Genomic DNA, 23,242 nt, shown 5'->3' on the forward strand with positions numbered 1-23,242 from the left:
CCTCTATCAATGTTACAATATCAGTAAACTCTAACTTGACAAGAGCTTCACTTCTGCACTGCGGTTAACGCCACTGCTTGACTAGGTCACAAAGCTTTGAATGTAGTACCGGTTATGAACTACACCCACAAACTCAGTCTAGTTTTCCTTATTTTTTTATCCACCTATTTTAGAAAAGTATTTGTAAATAACTTATTGTATATAGCAACGTAAATGTAATTAGCTAATAAAAACTGTGCCAGTACACATATATCTAAATATTTATTATAAGTGAATAAAATAAATAATTGCTTATAAAATATTGTATGTTGTCTGTCATTAAATACAAAAATGCTTTTAAAAAATTATCTAATGGTCTAAATTTGTCTTTAGAATATAAAGGTAAAGTGAGAAATAATATTTTAGGAGTCCTGATAGATGTATGGGGAGCAATAACTTTTTTCCTTTAAAAATTGTGTCGAAGTAAATTAAATTCTTCTAGCCCAGTGTAAACTTTCAGCCCTTAGACTGGTGGTCAGTGAGAACAATCTCTCAAGTTGAAGGTCATTGAATGGTTGCAGTGGTTTCTGCCACAAATTGTAGATCACATACTCTGCTTGTAAAAGTACTAAGCAGTACTTGACGCTCATGAAACTAAAATGGTTGAAATACTATCAAATTGTGTAGCTAATAAACTGGACGAGTCCGATACCTCCACTAACATTGCCGTTTTTTTTGGTCAGAAGCTTGTCACTTGTTATGCAAATAAATAAGACATGAACTACTACTCGGCTCATGTTTGTGCAATTTTTTTATTTTTTATTGAATAGTGGCAAGTTGTAGCATAGTGTGATATTTTTCATGCCTCCTGTATATCCTGTATGATTTCATTACGTGTATGGCATTTGTTTGCATTTTGCGGATATCAATTTTTCGCTTACTTTGTTTCAAGCACCAGCGTTGATGCTTTTTTACTCTTCCTGTTTTAAAAATCTTCTTCAAGTTTTATTTGTGGAAGTAGTTTCTTTTTTGTGTGTATGGAAACTTATTAAAGCCAATTTTATTAAATAATTGGCAATATTTTAATAAAATTTAGTCCTTCTGTCAAATTATAAAGTTCTATAAATTCTCACATGAAGTTTATGTCCAAATAAAAAAAAAATGAATTTAAACATTCCCTCAATGTCTTTGCATAAAAATAAAGAACTCAATGATTATAGTACTTACTGTTTGCCAAACTTGTTCCTGGTTTTAGTGAATAAGAAAATACAGAATGGATGAAATTGTAGTTATTTGAAGATATTTTGACAAGCCAAACCACATACAATAGTTCTCTTTTTATACTTGTTTTTTGTTTTTTTATTTAATGTTCTCATTGTGGAATGTGGTAACATGTACCACAGGAATTTCACCTTTAAAAATGTATAGAATTGGAAATATTTGGAGTGAATAACGTTGTTGTAAAAAAACATAGAAAAAGCATCTAATCCACCTTGTGATGATGTTTTTTTTTTTTTTTTTTTGAAATGTCTCAAAACTAAGCACATGCAACTATAAGAACTCTTATTTAAAAAATAATTATCTGAATCTGTTGAACTTGTTGAATGCAATGTACAAGTGTTTACCTATGTTTAGTGCTAATTTTTAATTTATTTATGTGAAACAAACTAACTAATGTTGAATGTTCTATGAAAATATTTGGAATGTTTCTAAAGCATTATTATCTGTCATCTTTTGTTTTATGCTGTGTTTTGTACAGTTTGTGTATTTGGTTGCTTAAGGACATCATTTCTATTCAATTATTTTAAGAATTATTTTGCATCAAAATTGAAAAAAAAAATTGCTGGGGATTTCTTAGCACTAACACACAGCGTCTTCAGAATACATTTAAAGAATTATAAAATAGCTGCTTAAAAATAAGCTCTTCGACATTGTTGGAATTAGTGCATAATTAAAAGTTTATCTAGGTTTCTGCATTAACCCAACTAATTAGAAAATTATTGGTTTAATAAAATAGCCCTCATATGACTGTTGAATTAAAGGCTTTTAAAAATTTCATTGTTCAATTAAGAAATAAAGAGCTCACTTTTTAAAAATTGATTTCAAGTTTAACTGTCTAAACATTTTTGATATTCAAAAAAATATTTTTCTAAATGATTCAAATTTTAATGTGCAAATTGATACTTGTTTGACCCTGTGTGCCATTTATGTGCAATGAAAATTAAGCACTGATTTCACCTTGCTATAACTTGGAACTCATTTGTCCTACTCCAGCTACTGAACTTTTCACATTTCTTTTCTTGTTCTTCACTTTCATCTTTGTGGCATTAGTTCCGCCTTACCACCCCCTCCCCCAGTGCTGTTTGCTGTTACCTCATATATAGAATTTTACATTTAGTGTTACATAACAAGTCCAGAATTTATTGGATGTTATTTTTTGTGTTGGGGTTTTCAGTTCTACAGTGCCAGAATATATCAAAAGTGTTTTTTAATAAATTAAGATATTTTATTCAACAATATTCAAGTTATAAATTGGATATTATAAAATAACCTACCAAGGCGAATAACCACCACATATATTTAGGTTATGTCCCCTAGAAATGCTATATCCAAAAATAAAAAATAAACATCAAATTGTGTGTCAATGAACTCTGCTCACAAGCAGGAAAATAATTCTGTTCCACATGAACTACGAGAAGATCTGACTTGGTTTAATGACAAAAGTGTGGAGCTTGGGGAGAAAACTGAGCTTTCGTAATGTTTTGATCAGTTTGCGACCCATGTGGCCCTTCCACTTTTGCATTTAACCTCTTGAAATTTCACTGCCTGTTATAGGGTAGACATTTTAAGAGGTTACAAAAAAACCTACCAAGTCTAATTTATTTATTGTTTTATAATTTTTACGATCTAAAATATTTTTTCTTAAGACGATTCAAGCACTTGTATTAAAATTTGTCTTGGATGCTTCTGTCAGTGAGCTCATTAGGTGTTAAACTAAATATCAATAATAATTAATGTGTAACTTTTTGTCGCCTACTTGCTGATTATAGTCAATAAATAGCTATTAAAAAACTAAACTGTTTTTTTTTTTAATTTATCAAGTTTTCAATTACTGTAAAAATTAATCCAGTCTAGCATGTTTTTGTTTTTCATTGTGATTTACTCATCTAGTGTGTAAAATATACTTACATGTTCCTATCCTTAAACTCTATCCACATTATTTCTTTTCAGTGCTATAACTTATATGTTTAGAAAACCTATCCACTATTTGTATACAATTTAACTATTAATACAACAAGCAATTTTTAAAAAACTGGTAGATTTGTAATATGGACTTAAGATTTTGTCCTGGAAAATCCTGGCCATTGGCATATTAATAGTAAGGTCAATACTATGTCCAGTTGTCTTCACAATCAACTCAAGTCTCCATCAAAGCCATGTCGACTCAGGATGTCCTCACTTTGACCCCAAATTGAGACTCTATTGCTCAACCATCCAATTTTTTAAATTCATGTTTTATGTTGGGTTCACATTTGGCTAATGTTCTACTGCATGTAGAAATCATGGGCTACATCTTGATAAAAACTTAATAGAAGGGGTGCAACTCCGGAAAAATAAGAGGGGGTTCCTATTTAAAAAATTAATATTAGAAAAACTACACTAGCATATTTAAATTCAGAAAATTAAAAAATGTGAAAGCTATACTAAAAAAAACATTATCTTGATATCCATAATATTTAGAAGGAAGGTGTGCGACTCTATAAAAATAAGAGGGGGTTCCTATTAAAAAAATAATATTAGAAAAAATACAATAGCATATCTAAATTCAGAAAATAAAAAAAATGTGAAAGATATACTAAAAAAACAGTTAATATCTTGATATCCATAGTATTTTGAAAGAAAAACCAGTTATAGTACACAGAATTTTCTTCACTTTCAAGTTCTGGTGATTATTGTTGGTCAAAACCGTCCACACTTGTAGACTTGGTGCAATTGGCTATAGAAGATGGTAGCTTCACATTTAAAAAGACATCTGCCGACCCATGTTGTTTAGATGAGGGGGCCAAGACTTATATTAGTAATCAAAAGAGTGGTCTAATAATTTGAAACATGTCTAACGTTATTAACTGCAAAAAAAAAGCAATGCAATTTCAATTGTTTGATTTCAAAAACAAAAATCTAAATACAATCATTATGTATCAAAAAAAATTATTGAAAATTTTTAAAAACTTCAGAAATATTTATTAAATATGGAAATCATATAACTGCAACTTAATATTACACAAAACATATTTTAAAAATTTTGAAGTACAATACTTGTGTGTCTTTGAATGAAGCACTTAATGTTAACATTGAAACATTTTCTATGGGGAGAAGAAAGTATAAAAAAATGCAATGCATGAGGAATGATAATATATTAAATCGTATGCTTGCTCAAAAACATAGGCTCCGGAAATAATTGCTGTATTAAATGAACCATTTTAAAAAGAAGTTACCACATACAATATAACATTTATTTTCTAGTTTAGCATAAAAACATTCACAATTTGTTGATCAGCCCTGAGCCAGGAGGTAAAACCTTGATCAACCCTTGAATCTCTTTAAACTGTGGATGATCTTTATCCCCAACAAGTTGTAAGAGAATTGCTTCACTTGTTGTCACATATGCTCCCATTTGCCGAAACCTCTGGAATTATTTCATTGGAAGGTTAATAATTTAACAATTTTTTAAAAATCTAGTAGATAATATTATTAATATACATCCCAGAAAACTGAATTTCTGTAACATTATTAGATCTTAGTGCAGGATTGTTAGCCATTACAAAAGAACAGCAGTTATAGCAATATATTAAAGCCAATTTTATTACTTTTAAATTCAATTGTTTAACAGTTAGTGAATTAAATTCAGTACATATTTCAGGAGTTTGGGAATCTGGTCATTTAAAGAAAAAAAATCTAATTTAGTTAAAATAGTTAAAAAAAATTTTAACCTCAAAAGCAAATATTCTGTCGACCTGGTTTCTGGACGATACAGCATCAGCAACAACATGAACCTCAAAGTCTTGACTCAACAAGTCTATCACAGTCTGCTGGATGCAGACATGGGCCTATGAAAAGAATACGAAGAGTTTCCACCTTTAATGAATGATTCCTATTCTGAACATAGTTTAGTTTATTTTTTCAGACATAAATCACACATTCAATTTTATACGAATTTAACAAACTACATTACAGAACATTTTCATTTATAGTATATACCTTACACAAACAACATTTTTTCAGCAATCTTCATGATGCATGATACTTAAATGTAACTTCAAGTAAGGTATTTATTAGATGATTCAATGTTATTATACCACTTTAATATTTTTTCAATTTAATGCTTTATTTAATTTTATGTATTGATGTTAAAGCATATCAAAATTTTATAAAAAGTATAATTTTAAAATAAACTACCTCAACACCACAAAGAATAATGTGGCGCACGTTGCCACCACAAAGTGTCTTTAGTTTTTCTTCCACCTCTGGTAGAACCATGCTGAACTTTGTCTTAGGGAACACACCAACAGCATTTGTGATGTTCACTTCTGACACGGTGCTACCAAGACCCTTTGGGTACTGGGAGAAAAAGGCTACAATAACATTTGTTTTTGAAAAGTATAATATGTATATATATATATAAATCAACAATTACATTTTCAAAAGTTTTTATAAGTTAAAAACAATTTACAAAATGAATATAAAACAATCTAATTTCAATTATGCTTAAATGTTTGATTATTCCTTTGTTTATAACAGGGGTCTCCAAACTACGGCCCGCGGGCCGCATCCGGCCCGCGAGGTCCTCTCATCTGGCCCGCAGAGATCATTTTGTCCACGGAAAAAAACGTTTGTTGTTGGTGGCTGAGGGATTTTGCCCAGAAAAATCAAAGACATGCCTGGAAGAAACTGGCCCCCGAACTGAAATTTTATAGCTGCCCTCTGACTGAAAAGTTTGGAGACCCCTGGTTTATAACATTGTTTCTGCATTATCTTGATCTGTTAATTAAGAATATTTTGGTAGCATGTGCCTGACTAAGAGGTAGAATTGATTATCTGAGTTAGATCACTATCAGTGGCAGATTAAGGTGAGGGGGCCAAGGGACAGGTCGTTAACTGTACAGCTTGGAATCAGCAGTGCTACAGGAGCTAACTATAAAAGGAACCAGAGTTAGATCTAGTAATCTTATCACCTAAGGCGCACCACTCTGGTTTGATTTCAGAGTTTTAACTAAGTTTTTTTTTATTTTGGACATCATAACTTATATACTCAGTCTACTAAATAAACAAATAAAGACAGTGAAATAATATATAGGCATCAAGCTGCACATTGCACAATCATCCACACAGACCATACCTGTTCAGTTACTATTAGAGGAATATTCAAAATCCTGGATGCCTCTGTCTGGTGAAAAAAATATGAAGATGTCACTTTAAGGAATTGTAAATTTTACTTAATTATTAATAAAATCTACTAGATTAGATGCCTAGATATGTAAATATTCTACAACTAGTAAAATAGAACCTTGAATGATTGAGGAAATAGGTCTAAAAATGCTAGGTGCTGTCTTAAATATAAAATATATGTTATATATATCTATAGTATAGGCTATAGTTAAACTATATCAAAATACTTTTGATATTTGCCCATTAGATAGTGGTTAGACTTATGCCATAGGGTCATCAATAAAATATAAATGATATCACACTTCTGTGAGTGGATTCTGAAAGGAGGAATGAGAGTGCAAGATTTATTTTAAGGGGAGCTAAAAAGCATTTTTGGATGACTCCCATACTACTAACTGCTACTTTGTCTTAATGGCTTGCATAATTGTAAAAAGTAAATTTTGTAGCCTACACTACAACTACTATATGCCTACTAAATAAAAATAGTAAAAATAGACAAGTACAACTAGATCTAGATATCACGTTAGTAGATCTACTGATAAAAACTAACCTTAGTCTAGGTAATAGTGAATGTATAGTATAGGTATAGTATAGCCAGAGGCGTAGCAAGGGGGGGGGTGCGGATTGCACCGGGTGACACCATTTAGAGGGGTGACACCAAGGCAAAAAATAGCAAAATATATAGAGAAAAATTTGAGGGGGGGGGGGGGTGCAAATCAAACGTTTGAGGGGGGGGGGGTGCAAATAAAAAAATTGAAAGTTTGACCCCGGGAAGGGTCGCTACGCCTCTGGGGGGGGGGGGTGACACCATTAAGTGCCGCACCAGGTGACACCCGACCTCGCTACTGAGTATACCAGCATTTCTTTTCTTTACTTACACTGAACACTCACACTATCTTACACAGTGACACACACTTTTCAACTTTTCATTACAAATCACCACTTAGATCTAGGTCTTAGAATCTAGATCTAGATTCTAGATTTAATTAGATCAAGAAATCTTTTTTTGTTTACTCACCAAGCGATTAGAAACTTCTGCAATCTCAGAGAAATATTCGACAGCGCCTCTAAATCTTTCTTGAATGTCACAAACGAATACAACTGTTTCATTTAGTTTGATATTTCCTAATCTGCGGTGTGCCATAGCTACTTTTTAAAAATTAATAATTAGTTAAATAAATTTAATAGAGTAGGACTATAGAATACAATAAGTGGTAATCTATCGTTTTAAGTAAGGGGTCATCCATAAATGACGACGCTTTTTTGAACGATTTTTACCTCCCCTCCGTCACACGTTGTCACAAAAAGCCAGACCCCCCCCCCCCCTTAAAATGACGTCACATCTCAACCTACAACCCCCCCCTCAAAATTGCAGTTGAATTTTTTTAAAACATCGATATTTTTCCAAAATCTTGTCTAAACTATTACAATTTATTAAAACAGTTATCTAAAACGCGAAATAACGTCTAAAATTCGTTTTCTAACATTGCTTTTTTATAATGCAAAAATGTGACGTCGCAACATCTGATCCCCCCTCCCCCTCATCACACACCATCACAAAATTACGGACCCCCCCTCCCCCTACGAGTGTGACGTCATTTATGGATGACCCCTAAGTAAAATCGCCCGCAGCTAGTAATGTACTAAGTTAGCTAGTAGTGTTTGCGAGCAAGATTTGCTATATAATATATAAACAGCAGCCATTTGTAAAATAGAGTGGCTTCCTCTGAATCTCGTGCTATAAGTATACAAAAAAAAAAACTTAAACAAGTTGGCTGCTAGATCTATAGGCTATAGAGTATAGTAAATGTGTACTATTAAATGAACATGGTTGCATCTGTTGGAAACATCGCTAGTCTTCATTTATTACTAAAAAGTTTTAATTCACTTGTTTACAAACAGGTACATAAATGAAACAAGGAAACATTTTTGTATTTTTCAAAACATAGATTCTAGATCTAGAAATGTTTCTAAATCCTCCTCAAAATGTGAAATAATTATTAAAATTTATTAATTTAAAATTAAAAGGAGTCACCTGTTTTTCACATTGACAATTTCAATTCTGGGATTCTCTACTTAGTACTTACTAGACTACTAGTCGCGGACGATTTTACGTACCTAAAACAATAGATTATCGTAGATTTTACGTAGATTACCCAATTAGTATTATTAAATTAGTATTAACTAAATCTATACTAGAATTCTACTTCTAGAACTATAGATCTACCCTTGAGTCGAGACTGTTTACTGTATACTGACAGTGACAAACTTAGAAAACAAAATGACAGCAACCTATGAACTTTAACTTTTGACCTACTCAACTTTTGTTATCCGGTCAGCTCAATATTTGTAACTTTATACTTCACGAGCCGACCCGCGGAATATCAATTTATCATACACCGCTATTTAGTTGTTTTATTTTCTACTTTTCAGTAATTCATAATTTGTGAATTCGACAGTACCAATGCTGCCACTGAAAATATTTGCTTTAAAACACTATCAGTAGGTCGTTAAGGACAATACTACCCCCACCCTCCTTTCCCCAACCCCCAACCCCTAACCTAGTAACCTACACCCCCCCCCCCCGGTGAAAGCAGCCTCCTCTCAGTTACCTCCCCTAAGTTTAAAATCGTTTCAAACTAAATTATCTGCCCCTAATAGCCGTCACTAAACATTTAGCGTGAACCACAGCTCACCAGACTTCCTAGAGAGGAAGCGAGGAGACTGCAAGGCGCGCTTACAGCTTGTTTTCTAACGTCTCCAAGAAGAGAATTATATATATACGAGCCGGCCCGCGGCATAACATACGCCGCTATTTAGTTGTTTCTAATTTTCAATAATTCATAATTTGTGAATTCGACAGTACCAACGCTGACACTGAAAATATTTCTTTAAAACACTATAAGTAGCTCGTTAAGGACCATAACCCCCCCTCCCCCCCTACGTTTAAAATCGTTGGCTCTGCTTGTAAACATTTAGAGTGAACACAGCTCACTAAAACCATGTAGGGGTGGGGAGGTAGGGAGAGCGTTTGCATCTTGTTTTCTAACGGCTCGAAGAGGAGAATTATATATATAGATATATATAGATAGCCTACTTGAAAATAGTTAAAAATAGTTAATTAAAAAAGTACTCTAGATCTAGTTTACTAATCTAATACATTACTAGTACTAGATCAGAGATCTAGATCTTACAGATCTAGTAGTAGTAGTTTATAGATCTAGTTATGCTTGGGGCATTGACTTATCTTTAAATAGAAAATGAATAAAGCCTGCATAATATTTTAACAGGAGACTTTTAAAAACACTAACAGTATAAAAAAAATTCAAGATCATATGACATATGATATATGTGCACAAAAAATAATAAAATAATTACAAAAAAACAAACAAACAAAAACAACTTCTTACTTAAGTTAAAACTAAATACTACACTACAGTTAAGAGGCCATCTATAAATAACGTCACCCTTTTAAGGATTTTTATTTTTATCTCCCCGTTCTACTCTGCCAGACATCGTCAGAAAAAAACAGACCGTTCCCACCCAACACCTAAACGTACAACCCCTCTCAAAATTGTTTACTTTCTTAAAACATTGATTTCTTTCTAAAATATTGAATGAGATGGGTTAGTATTAATGGACTAGTATTAATCAATTTCTATTACAATTTACTTAAACATTTTTCTAAAACGCAAAGTAGTTGCCAAAATTCAGTGTCTAACATTACTTTTTAAAAATGGAAATGTGTAACGTCATACTATATGACCACCCTCATCACACATCGTCCCCAACCCCCTAGTACTGTGGCGTCATTTATGGACGACCCTTCATAAAATTCTTACTATTTTGCCGATATTACAGTCCTTATCTTATAGTCTATCTAAGGAAAGCTTGTTATATTTTCTTATTTTTTTACCGATAAAGTTACCTAGATCTAGTATCATTTCCGATTTTTTTCTATTGACATCATCTCTTTGGATATTGACACTAAGGGGTCGTCCATAAATGACGTCACACTCGTAGGGGGGAGAGGTGGTCCGTAATTTTGTGACGGTGTGTGATGAGGGGGAGGGGGGTTCAGATGGTGCGACGTCACACTTTAACATTATAAAAAAAGCAATGTTAGAAAACGAATTTTAGACGTTATTTTGCGTTTTAGAAAACTGTTTTAATAAATTGTAATAACAATTGATTAAAATACTCTATTTTGACAGATTTCAGACAAGATTTTGGAAAAATATAGCTGTTTAAAAAAAAAAAAATTCAACTGCAATTTTGAGGGGGGTTGTAGGCTGAGGTGTGACGACATTTTAGGGGGGGGGGGGTCTAGCTTTTTGTGACGACGTGTGATGGAAAGGGGGGGAGGTAAAAATCGTCCAAAAAAAGCGTGACGTCATTTATGGATGACCCCCTAATGTCTAATGACAATGGGTACAGTAAAAAACACTAACAAATTGCCCTCCCCCTCCCAAAAAAAAACATTGTAAATAAACTGCCTTGAACTCAATGTCTCTTTTTGAGTGATATTGTTGTGTACTAGATCTAAGTGCTATCCATTCACATTTTATTTTGACTGAAGTTTGGTTTTAAAAAATTCAATTTTTTATAAATGAAATAATTTTTGAAAAAAAAAAAGAAAAACTATTTTGGATATAAAATAAGTATGCACCTAGAGCAAATAAGTCGGTCATTGATCTGCACATGTATTCATACAATATAAAATATCTAATTTTAACTCGCATTCCGTTTATATAAAATATGTAAAAAATAAATAATTTTATTTTGAACAACATTCACTATGGATATCACAGAGTAAACTGAAAAATAAGTTTACATCAATACGTATATAACGTACTATTTCCTTACCCGGAAATGGTAAGAGGGTCGTACCATACGAGCGGCCTTGACTACCTTGCATTTCATCTGCTAAGTGTTGGCGATTGACGCTGTTTGAGTTAATGTCTACACCTACAGTGTCAAAATACTTCTAATTTAATGTAGGTTTTTAAAAGAAAAATAAACTAATTACTAATTTATAGATTTAGATTTCTAGTTTGATTTAAAAAAAATAAGAGCAAGACTTAACTTAGTTGACTTAAAATTAAATATTTCATGGGATGGTGTAGCCTAGGCCAGTGAGTTGAGTAACTTGAGTAGCAGTAGACTCAGAGTCAGTAGAGGAGTGCTAGACTCAGTCTAAGACTAAGTCCAGTCTAAGACTGCTAACTCACAAGTCTGGAGTTTGAATCCAGGTTCAAGTCTGTAGACTGTCCCTAAATCCACCCAACTTAACTAATGTTAAGGAAAGTAAAGGTAGCTGACCACACTATCCCTTCATAAGTTCATATGCCCAGGTAACAGAAACAGGTGAACTAGTACTACTACTAGATCTAGATTCTAGTACTTCACTTACCCCATAGACCGGCCATAGACCGTCAGGTTTGGAAGGGGAACTTGACTTAGATCTATATGAAATTTTGAATCGACCCATTGATTCACTAGCACAAAATCAGAAGAAAAAGAACTCCGAGCAGTCCTCATTGGCTAAATTAAATAATAAATAGAATAAGCTAATTCTGGATATTTTTATTAGAGTAATTGTAGTAGTTCAATTGTACTGAGGCTACACTTAAGTCTCAATTCATTAGAAATAATTAGATTTTAGATCTAGCTAGAGTCTGGATTTAGTAGCATATTTTAATTAATTTTTTTAATAGGCCTATAAAAGTATATGCCTAAGCTATCTTAGTAATTAACTAAGCTTTAGACTTTAGGCTTAATTGAAAATTAGAAAATAAATAAATAGTAGGGCCTAGGCTTATATTGTTATTGTTAATTTTATAATTATATGGTTGTCGTTGATGTAAATTTTCACTAACATTATTTTTTTTTTTTTTTCACTACATATATTACAGGTAATTGTCTTTGGTCATGTGATTGCTTGGATTACTCTTCACTCTTTGTTGATTTTAGACTCATTTTAGAGTCTACCCTAGTCTACCCTAAAATTGTATAGACTAATACTGTAATAGGTAAAAGGACAATTCAGCACAGGAGTTTTATACCTGTTCAGAAATAGTCTGATTTAAAATGGAAAGTCACAGCACATCAGCTCCTAAGTTAATGTGGAGTCCAGATCCAGATCAACCTAAAACAAACATGGATCGCCTGAGAGTTTTGATCAATGAAAAGTACAATGTTAACTTAAGTAAGTAGCTCTTGTGTACATTCTCTAAAATGGTAATAATTATATTTATTTGGTACAAGATCTTTAACTTTTTATTTGGTACTAAGGCTCCTTTTCTTTTTTTGAGTTACGCCTAAATGTTCTGCTTGGGTAGAAATAGACCAAAATAATGTCAAGTTATCAAAATAATGTCAAGTTGTCATCTATTTTACTTAAAAGTTTTGACATTTTTTTTTCACAGAAACATATAAAGAATTACATCGCTGGTCATGTGATAATTATTCTGAATTCTGGGAAGAAGTTTGGCACTATGCAAATGTCATACATTCAAAATCATATGAAGAGGTAATTCAGAAAGACAGTTCTTAGACATATGATATCAAGGGTAATTTCTAGCTTAATCATTTAACAATTTCTTTGGCACATAAACAAGTAAACATTTCGGACCTGTTTCTCTGACCACAGTATGAGAAGTAAGAGTGTGGTCTGCACTATGCCCAGCCACCATTTTCTTTCCCTAACATGAATCAAGTATCCATTAGAGCTTGGTGGACACACAGACAACCTACAGACTAGCCCATATTAAATCCTTGCACTTAATTATAGTTATTTATGAATAATTACTAATAGATTGTACATTAATTGTTTTAAATTGTCATTATTTTAGGTTATTGACAAAAATCTAGGCATTGCAGACATTCCCACCTGGTTTAAAGGAAGTCTATTGAATTTTGCTGAAAATCTTCTTCGTTATAATGATGATATGATTGCGGTTTATGCAACAGGTTCGAAGTATTGAAATTCATTCACATTTTGTTAAAGCTGACTGTAAGAGTTGTAGTTGTGATGTAATTATTTGCAAATATCCATTACATCAATTTTTCTTAAAATAATTAGGTGAAGGACAAAAAGAGGTGAAGAGAAAAACACACAAGGAGTTGCGTCAGTACGTAGCCCAGTTTGCTGCTGCAATGAAAAAGTTGGGCGTTCAAAAAGGGGACAGAGTAGTTGGTAAGTATTAAAAACTATTGCACAGTTGACCACTTAAGAATTTTGCTAACTTTAAAAAAATTAATCATTCATGTACTAGTTCTTAGAGAGTTAAGTAACAAATTACTAGCATTGTGTCATTATATATCTGAGAAACTTCACCTAAAGATGCTTTGGCTATTATTTATTTTTTTCATTAATTTTTATTTTAAGGCTACATTCCAAACTGTATAGAAGCATTAGTGGCCATGCTTGCCTCAGCCAGCATTGGTGCCATCTGGAGCTCGACATCCCCAGATTTTGGTGTTGTTGTAAGTAAAATTTTAATATCTAACATTTCTGTCAACTGACTTGATGAAATTCTGGATGTTAAAAATTATTGTCTTGTTATGTACAACACAACCCATCCATCAGTTCATACAAGAGTTCCAACACAGAAACTAGAGTTGTGATTGACCATTGAGAAATGGGAAATAATGTTTTAACTATTTTTCAGGGTGTTTTAGAAAGATTTACACAAATTCAACCAAAGCTGATTATTAGTGTTAATGCTGTACATTACAATGGAAAGATTCATGGTCACCTTGACAAACTAGAGCAAGTAGTGAGAGGTATTTCAGTTTTTTAGTCAATTTTGTTTTCAATTTACATTGGCTATAATTAATTATTGTCAGTTATATTTCTACTCAGTATTCATTTTTTCATGCACTATATCCATCATTGTTTGATAAAGTTTACACAGTATTAAATTATATTTCAAAATATTAGCTTGAATAGTAATAACATTATTCTTTTTATACATGCAATTATTAAACCTTAATTTCTTTTACTTTAATCATAGGACTCCCTGATCTACTCAAAGTAGTTGTCATACCATTTGTTGATGATTTTAAAGCAGATATTTCATCAGTGCCTCTGAGGTGGGGAAATAAATAGCTGTTTTAAAAAAAATACATTTCCTTTTGATATGAAATTGATTTTTGAAGATTCTTATTTTGTATAATCAAACCAAGTTACAAACAAAATTAAGATTTTTGTCTAATATTTCTCCCAGTACCACTTTAGAGGAGTTTTTACTGGGTGGTGTTGTTGATGGCGAAGTCCCTGAGCTGACATTTGAACAAGTTCCATTTAACTACCCCCTGGTCATCATGTACTCCTCTGGCACCACGGGTGTACCCAAGTGCATGGTGCATTCTGTTGGCGTAAGTAACTCATGTTAATTTGTTGTTAATCAACTGCATGAACAAGATTAGAACTGTTGGCTATAATGAATACTTATTTGAATGACATACACAGAAAAAGTTTGAATGAGTAAAGATAGAAGTAAAATATCTGTTTTCATACTTATTTTAAAACAAATGCTGTCAACTTGTGTTACTAGCAGTATTTTATGACTTTCAGGGCACATTGATGAAACATCTGTCTGAACATATCTTTCACAATAACATGGACCGAAATGATATCATGCTCTACTATACTACAGTAAGTCTTTTAGTATGATTTTGTGCAATATTCTTTTGATGCTAAATCCAATCTGTGTTATAGCTTATACAAATAGATTAACAACATAATTGATGTGTTTAACAAGGATTTTACTGATAGTCTGTGTGGTTATTCAAAAGTATTTTTAATGTGGTTATTGTGTAATTAAAAGCAGTCTAGTGTGGCTAATTAGTTATGTTTCATATTGCTGGTTAATGATGTTTTTCATGTGGCTAATTAATGATATGTATAATGAGTGAGTTCCATTGGTCCACAGGCTGGCTGGATGATGTGGAACTGGATGGTCACAGCTTTGGCTTTAGGGTCAGCCATTGTGCTGTATGATGGGTCGCCTCTTGTGCCACATCCTAATGTTCTCTGGGATTTGGTTGATCAGCTGAAGTAGGTTCTCTAATGAGCTCCTCATTGTAACATTGTTTCTTATGTTGTAACTTACGTTTTTCATTAATCTCTACATTATAATATTGCTCATACTTAACTAGTTTGAAGTTTGTTCTATAGTGAGACTATACTATTAATTATAGCTCTTTAGCCTGAAAATACTGTAACTACCATCTCTGTTCTATAGAGTCACCATACTTGGAACCGGTGCTAAATGGTTAGCAGTGTTGGAAGACATGGGTGTACACCCAAGTGAGTAGGGATTTTTCCTGATTCTTTTTTTTTGTTTCAGTTTTGCTTTAAAGGTCTGTTTAACAAAAGCAAATGTTGAAGTATAAAGTAGACTACTCTGCACAACCATGTTTCATCTTCTCTTAAATATCACTATTTTTTTATTCCAGAAAAAACCCACAAGTTGGATTCATTAAAAGCTATCTTATCTACTGGATCCCCACTCAAACCACAGAGCTATGATTTTGTTTACAATGATATTAAATCTGATATTGTCTTGGGATCTATATCAGGTATGAATGGTTAAATAAATGTCTAGTAATTTGATCTACTAACATTGGGGGATAAATTTTATGTTTCTAAAACTATTAAATTATTTAAAAAATGAATATTCATTTTCTTGATCTTTGGAAGTATATGAAGACTGCATGGGAAAGACCACAGGTGTCTACTGTGCCCATATCATGTTCTGCTACTGTGTATCTTAATGTATTACAGTGTGAAAGTGTAAAACTGACTCAATCCCTGCAACATTTAGGATTATAAAATCATGTTGCAAAATAACAACAAATCTCAAACAGAACATGTAATTTTTCTCCAAAGTAGAAAATTTTGACAACTGTGGTTTATCCCCTGTGGTCTTCATATAGTTTGGAAGTATAATTTTAGGATAATTTAAAAATGATTTTGGTAGGAAGTGTTTCTAATATTTTACACTTTGTTGTTATGCAGAAGCTTTAGGTTTTTACTTTTTAAATTATTCCAGGTGGAACTGATATTATTGCTTGCTTTTTGGGACAAAACTGGAATGTTCCAGTTTACAGAGGGGAGATCCAGTGTCTGTTGTTGGGCTGTGATATGCAAAGCTGGGATGAATCTGGTACATTATAATTATTTTATGAGATTTACAAAAGTTTGATATTAAAAACCATACCCTCTTTTTCCACATCTGCATTTTTTATTTTTGTCCATCTGCAAAAAAATATATTAGTTCTCTTAAAATTTTAATGTACATATTCCATTACCTGTAGGCCTTTGTGTACATTGCACTACTATTAGTTTATGCAAATAGTTATTTATTCTTTATAGAACCAAAATATATTTATTACAAGAACTAGGTAGAATGTTCTAAGAAAATAAATAAAATAATTTTTAAATTGGACTAATTCATTTATGATAAGTTCTTGCTTTATTTCAGTTATTTTAATTTCAAAGTGAAAAAAACCCCATGCATTACTTAGTATAAAATATTTAAAAAAAGGAAGTTTAAAATATATCAGCATTTTTGTGCTGAAATTTGTGCACAAAAAAATACCATCATTCACTTACAGCAAAGTGCTCCCAAATTTATAAAACTGTATACCATGACTTTGGTTACCTTTTGATTATTCCCTCCCATATTGAAATATATATCCATATAAACCATCATCCCATAAAGTTAGAGTCAGACCCTGCCCCTTACCTATTGCCTTCTTCCCCTCTCATCTATCAGCTTAAGTAAACATTTCTACCTGTCCAGGTAAACCTGTGTATGATGACAGTGGAGAACTGGTTTGTGTTACACCATTCCCTTCCATGCCTGTTTACTTCTGGAATGACAAAGATGGATCCAAGTACAGAAATGCTTACTTCAACAAATTTGAAGGTAACTGTATGTTATAATTGAGGAAACTTGGGCCATACAAGTTTGTGTTGGGAGTGATTGATTGTGATCTTTATTTGAACAGCTGCACACATTGTTTACTAAGAACAGCTGACTATAGATTTTCTCAAGTAAATAATCCACTTTCAGATATGGTTATATTATATATATTATTAGGCTGTAAAATTTATTTACCTTGAAAGATTTCCAATGAAAAGGAATTATTTTTTAAAAAGAATCCATTTTCTTTTTTTACCTCTTTTATTAATGATTGTACATTCTCTGTTATTTATTTAATTAGGACTTAAGTCTAAGATAAGTTGTCTTTATTAACAACTCCGTCATTAATACTGATTGCAAAAGTTTTTAGAAGAAAGAATATTATTATTCTGGTTATTTTGTGTTGAAGTATACATAACACATCCTCAGGAGTCTGGGCCCATGGAGATTATTGTTTGATCAACTCCGTCACTGGTGGTGTTGTCATGCTTGGCAGAAGGTCAGACATCCTGTGTTCTTGTTACATTTAAAAATTCTATAAAACGTCTGAATCCTTAATAAGAAAAGTAAAAGATATTTTAAAAGATATTTTTAAACAGCTACAAATTTTGATGCATCGATATACATTGTACTTATTTTGAGATGTTGATAGATTTTTTTCATTACATATTTTTCTAGTGATGGTACTCTCAATCCAAATGGTGTGCGATTTGGAAGTGCTGAAATTTATCAAGCAGGTTAGCCTAGTGTTATATACTCTTTATGTGTGATTGATATTCGTTAATGGTACATAATGTAGTACTGAAACATGCTGTAATATAATCTGAGAATGTGTACATTCAATCCTCATATTTAGACAAAACACAACTTACTCAAATAAAGAAACATGATACCAAAGCACCCATGAATAAATAGACCAATATTCTTCTATACATTTTTAACTGTTTATTTGCTGCCAGATTTTCTGTTTCCTTTTGTTTCTGAATGACTTGCTGGAGACAGAGCATTGTTAAAACACATTTACATTCTTGTTTTCTTTAGTGGAGAGTTTCAAAGAAATTCAAGACAGTGTTTGTGTCAGTCAGAGGAGTAAAGATGGAGTAGATGAAAGAGTGATTTTGTTTCTCAAGATGGCACCAGGAAGTGAGTTTGGCTCCACAGTTGTTGACAGCATTAAACACCACATAAGGACGTACTTGTCAGCTCGGCATGTTCCTGCTCTCATACTCCCCATTTCTGATATTCCTGTAAGTACATATTACAAGTAATTATCTATTTGAGTTATTTTATTTTACAACAGAGTCTCAGGGATGTTTATTTCATTAGTTGATGAAGTCAACTTTATCTCAGTAGAAGATGCTATTGTAATTTAGGCAGTCTGCTCTTGGATGGTGTCTTCTTTAATGCTGAAATGTAGCTGTTCCATGTTTTGGTGCAAATAAAGTTTTATTAAAAATATTCCACCAAAACATTTGGTTTTCTGAAGCCTGGCTTTTAACTAACAAAATATGAAAACTTTCCTTTTGACATCTTTTTCCTTTATCCTATAGCAGATTTTAAGGTGACAAATTATTTGCTGTTAATCTAACTTTTGACCACTAGCCTTTATTTAAATGCACAAATTAATTTTACCCTGAGTTATTTTTTTAAAAGTCTTATCTCAGTCTGTGTCCACTTAAAACATTTGCGTTGAATGACATATTTTGTTCACCTGTCTAAAACTACCTGCATTTTGATCAAAAAAGGGATGAAGCAGATGCAGGTGAATTGGTTTAACCTGCAACAGATGTATAGATTGTTGTTCACAGAGCCTGTCTGTCTAATCCACAGTACACAATAAGTGGTAAGAAAGTGGAGGTGGCCATCAAGCAAGCCATAGCAGGGAAACCTGTGCTGCAGAGAGGAGCCCTCTCAAACCCTGACAGCATAGACCTGTTTTACAACATCCCCCAGCTGCAGGACTACTAGACATTCATGGAGGTTTTTTTTAAGTATCATTTGTTTCAGCCTTTTTTCTTCATCTTAAAACTACCGTATGTTTTGTTCATCCAAGAAAATATTCTCATACATTCTTTACAAAGATCTAAAATGTTGGCAAAACTTTTTTTTTAAGGTGTTGTATAAATTCATACATATGATCAGCATAAATATGTTCAATGATAGCCTATATTATTTATGTAAAATACATACTTGTTTTTTAAGGCATATTTTACAAAGTTGTGATTGAAAACATTTTTATGTCATGTTGAAACTTCTAACATGATAAGCACCATAAACATGATCTGTTATTTAAATGTTAGATCAAGTTTTATTCTAGCCATAGCTCCCTTATTGCTGTTATTTTTCTGGTCAGTTGATTCCTCATAAATCTTCCTTATATTTGAACAGTATATATGTTGAATGCTGTAATAGTATTTGATGGTACTTTTTTATTAATTTAAATTTTTAATGCACATTTGCTCAACCTATGTTTTTTCACAGCAAGATTTAATTCTAAATATTATTTCTTCAATTTTCTTATTAAAAAAATACCAGAACAGACTGTAAATAATAATAATGATGATGCCATGTGTAAATTAAATTTAAAAAAAAAAAGCTTCCAGTCCCTCACCTTCATTAATTTGGGCTAGTTAATTTATGGTACATCTTGTTACTCACTTAAAGAATCTCAAACTTCACTGTTTGCGAGCATTTTCTGAATGTGGGGAGGGTTGACTCCCTCATGATGTCAGCCTGTAGACATGTGGACACATGTAAGATTGGCTGGCTGAGTCCATGTGGTCAGCAGATGGGGATGTGGTCAGCAGATGTGGTTGTGGTTAGCAGATGTGGATGTGGTCAGCAGATGGGGATGTCTGACACATGAAAGATTGGCTGAGTCCATGTGGTCAGCAGATGGGGATGTGGTCAGCAGATGGGGATGTCTGATACATGAAAGATTGGCTGGCTGAGTCCATGTGGTCAGCAGATGTGGATGTCTGACTCACGAAAGATTGGCTGGCTGTGTCCATGTGGTCAGCAGATAGGGATGTCTGACTCATGAAAGATTGGCTGGCTGAGTCCATGTGGTCAGCAGATGTGGATGTCTGACTCACAAAAGATTGGCTGGCTGTGTCCATGTGGTCAGCAGATGGGGATGTCTGACTCACAAAAGATTGGCTGGCTGTGTCCATGTGGTCAGCAGATGGGGATGTCTGACTCATGAAAGATTGGCTGAGTCCATGTGGTCAGCAGATGGGGATGTCTGACTCATGAAAGATTGGCTGAGTCCATGTGGTCAGCAGATGGGGATGTCTGACTCATGAAAGATTGGCTGGCTCCAGTTTCAACATGTAATGGACTGTTGTAACTTAAAAATAAACTACTCATTATTTATATAATTGTTTTTTAATGCAGGGGCATAGGTAAAAAATGGAAAGTAGTAGACTAAAGTAAAGATACTAAACCAAATGAATGATCTTGAGTCAGTATTAAATTACTGTTATTATTTAAAGAGAAGCAGTGAAGGTATTGTACAGACTACAGCCAGTGGACATGTTTAATGTATGCATTCATTTTAAACTGCTGCTCACCTTGTAGTTGATGTTTATTTTTTTCTTGTGGTTTATGCCAAATGTTTTGATGTAATTTGCTGGTAATGTATGCAGTTTACTGGCTAAAAAGTTCTGTTAGCTTTTATCTGTACACATTTATTTGGTGGCTGCAATATCACCATAGACCTGGTGCTTTGATAAGTCTGAAATATTTCATCTTATCTGTCAAGTTTCACATTCTTCTGATGCCATACATGGTGTGAACAACTTTAAACATTCTCCACCTCATTCTTGTGCCTAGTCCCTTACACTACAGTCTAGTGTTGGCTAATGGGGATTCCTGTTGGTTGTATACAAATGTGATGGTTTTTGATGATGCTGGGACCAAGCAATTGTTCAAGCTGTTCTTTGAGGTCCTGTCTGATTGTTATTGGAATGGAGGAATGACAAATTCCTGTACACAAGTCTTATTGTTATTAAGATTGGGAATGTCGAATGCAAATGGATAAGTATTCTTATAACCACATTTATCTTATGATATTTTACACCTGTAGCCTGCCATTGAAAGAAGTAATGGTCTTCTCAAAATTCTGTTAAGCCTAGTAAAAGAACAAAATTTGGCTGATGATTGTAGCCTCACTTCAAACAAGACTCCATTTTTAAAGGCTTTAATCTTTTCATAACAAATCATTAAGTGCTCTTATTTTCAATAGGAATATCTGTATGTAGTTTTAAAATGTTGGTCTGAAGGGAAATGTTGAACCATGTAATTATTTCTTTCCTCATGTTTAAATACTTAGGAAAAACCACCACCCAACAAGGACTGTATAAAGCCTCTTCATTAGATTTATTCATTAGATTGACTATTCATTATGTTTTGTTTTATTTTAAAACATATCCTAGTTTTTAACCACTAACTTGTTACTTCATTCATTAATCAAACATGAGTATTTAAAATGGTTCCATTAGTGGAGAGTTCTGGCATTAATTTGTCATTACCATTTGCATTTAACTTGAATAACAGTAGGTATACAATTCTGGGGCTTGATGAATGAAACCAGTGGTTATTTGGCTAATGGTGTCTTTAACTTAGCTATATTTCTTCTATTAGTTAGAATATTATGTGGTTGCATTGATTTGGTGCCTTTCTTTAGCTATTTTCTTTGATCTGACCACAACTTGGATATAAAAATACCTGAGTTCTGCTATTTACATGAAGTTATAAAAAGAAACTAAATGTGGGGGTAATGATAAACTCCAATACTTTAGTCAGTAAACTAATGTATGTTATACGACTTATGTCATTGTTAACCGGTGTCCCATTTGAAGTCAACAAGTAAATGTTTGATGTTATTTTTAGCATGTTAATGAAAATTTGGAGATAATTTTTTAAGAAATTTTCAGAGCAGTTTTTGTTTAAATATGAACAAATGTCAATTGAGGTAATACATGAACAAGTCTTTAGGGCAACTTTAGGTTGTTACTTCTATTTTATGTAAGGTAAATATATGCATGTTCATTTTATGCAAAACAGGGATTCTTTTTAAAAATAATTTTAAAATAAAATTTTTTTTTAGAAATGAATTGAATGTTTGTTATTTTTTAATACAATTTATATCAGTCATAGAAATGTTTTAAAAATTACCAGTAAATTAAGTGGAAAATTTTATTTTTTATATTCATATTTATCATACAAAAATAGTTTATAGCTCCAAAGAAAACTTGCTGAGTCTTCTATACCCTGGCACATTTGTTGCAACAATCTCCAGTGCTATGGCACATTTGTTGCAACAATCTTTAGTGCTATGGCACATTTGTTGCAATAATCTTTAGTGCTGTCAAATTTGTTTCAGCTAATGGAGCATTTGTGGGAACATGGAGATAAAGAAATTTTCTGTCTTCAAATATTTTATTTTACATGAATTTTAAACGGAAATTGTTTCTTGTACACACCAATATGTACTTTTTATCCACTGGAAACAGATCTTATTGGTGCATTTTATCTTGCTTGGGGCAACTCTAGAGCAATCCATAAAAACAATACACACACAAGGCAGTTGAAAGTGCATGGAAGAACACAGAGATTTATTTAAAAATATTTTATTTTGTTAACACACTCAAGTTACCCATACAGGTGTAAATAAAAATTGTGTCCCATAATTTGTCAACACAAAAGTCCACAGCAACTGTCACCAAAACAAATTGAGTGAAAAACAAGGGAATGAAAGGGGGTAAAACTCATGAATTAAACTGATAGGAAAACCAATTGCCTAATCATGGTTGATACATTTGTTGATGTCATATAATCAAATATTAGAAATATGTTTGTATATTTTAAATACAATC

The 23,242-nt window shown here is 32.6% G+C and overlaps 2 protein-coding genes across 12 annotated transcripts; one reads left to right on the forward strand and one right to left on the reverse strand.

Annotated features, from left to right (window-relative positions):
• Positions 1 to 3,858: 3,858 nt before the first annotated feature.
• Positions 3,859 to 11,253, reverse strand: LOC131954450 (isochorismatase domain-containing protein 1). Of its 11 annotated transcripts, none has more exons than XM_059318124.1 (6): positions 11,096 to 11,253; positions 7,445 to 7,572; positions 6,377 to 6,424; positions 5,437 to 5,598; positions 4,971 to 5,087; positions 3,859 to 4,666 (listed from the first exon to the last, which is right to left on the reverse strand). In XM_059318124.1, the coding sequence occupies exons 1-6, from the start codon at positions 11,217 to 11,219 to the stop codon at positions 4,520 to 4,522; spliced, it is 726 nt and encodes a 241-aa protein (XP_059174107.1). In that variant the 5' UTR covers positions 11,220 to 11,253; the 3' UTR covers positions 3,859 to 4,519. The 11 variants fall into 11 exon arrangements, with proteins under 11 accessions (XP_059174107.1, XP_059174106.1, XP_059174111.1 ...); XM_059318123.1 differs by having other exon boundaries at positions 7,445 to 7,575; positions 11,096 to 11,250; XM_059318128.1 differs by lacking the exon at positions 11,096 to 11,253 and adding an exon at positions 10,092 to 10,148.
• Positions 11,254 to 11,307: 54 nt separating this feature from the next.
• LOC131954449 (acetoacetyl-CoA synthetase) lies at positions 11,308 to 22,439 on the forward strand. The gene is made up of 19 exons (XM_059318122.1): positions 11,308 to 11,423; positions 12,342 to 12,634; positions 12,855 to 12,958; positions 13,281 to 13,398; positions 13,511 to 13,624; positions 13,817 to 13,914; positions 14,100 to 14,214; positions 14,445 to 14,523; positions 14,658 to 14,808; positions 15,008 to 15,088; positions 15,366 to 15,490; positions 15,678 to 15,742; positions 15,892 to 16,014; positions 16,488 to 16,601; positions 17,241 to 17,366; positions 17,793 to 17,862; positions 18,042 to 18,100; positions 18,405 to 18,610; positions 19,194 to 22,439. Exons 2-19 carry the CDS (start codon positions 12,517 to 12,519, stop codon positions 19,329 to 19,331), a joined length of 2,004 nt encoding a protein of 667 aa, XP_059174105.1. The 5' UTR covers positions 11,308 to 11,423; positions 12,342 to 12,516; the 3' UTR covers positions 19,332 to 22,439.
• The last annotated feature ends 803 nt before the right edge of the window (positions 22,440 to 23,242 follow it).

This window comes from Physella acuta, unplaced genomic scaffold (genome assembly GCF_028476545.2).
Source record: "Physella acuta isolate Inbredline_101_S28 unplaced genomic scaffold, ASM2847654v3 ptg001000l, whole genome shotgun sequence".
In the NCBI taxonomy this organism is placed as follows: domain Eukaryota; kingdom Metazoa; phylum Mollusca; class Gastropoda; family Physidae; genus Physella; species Physella acuta.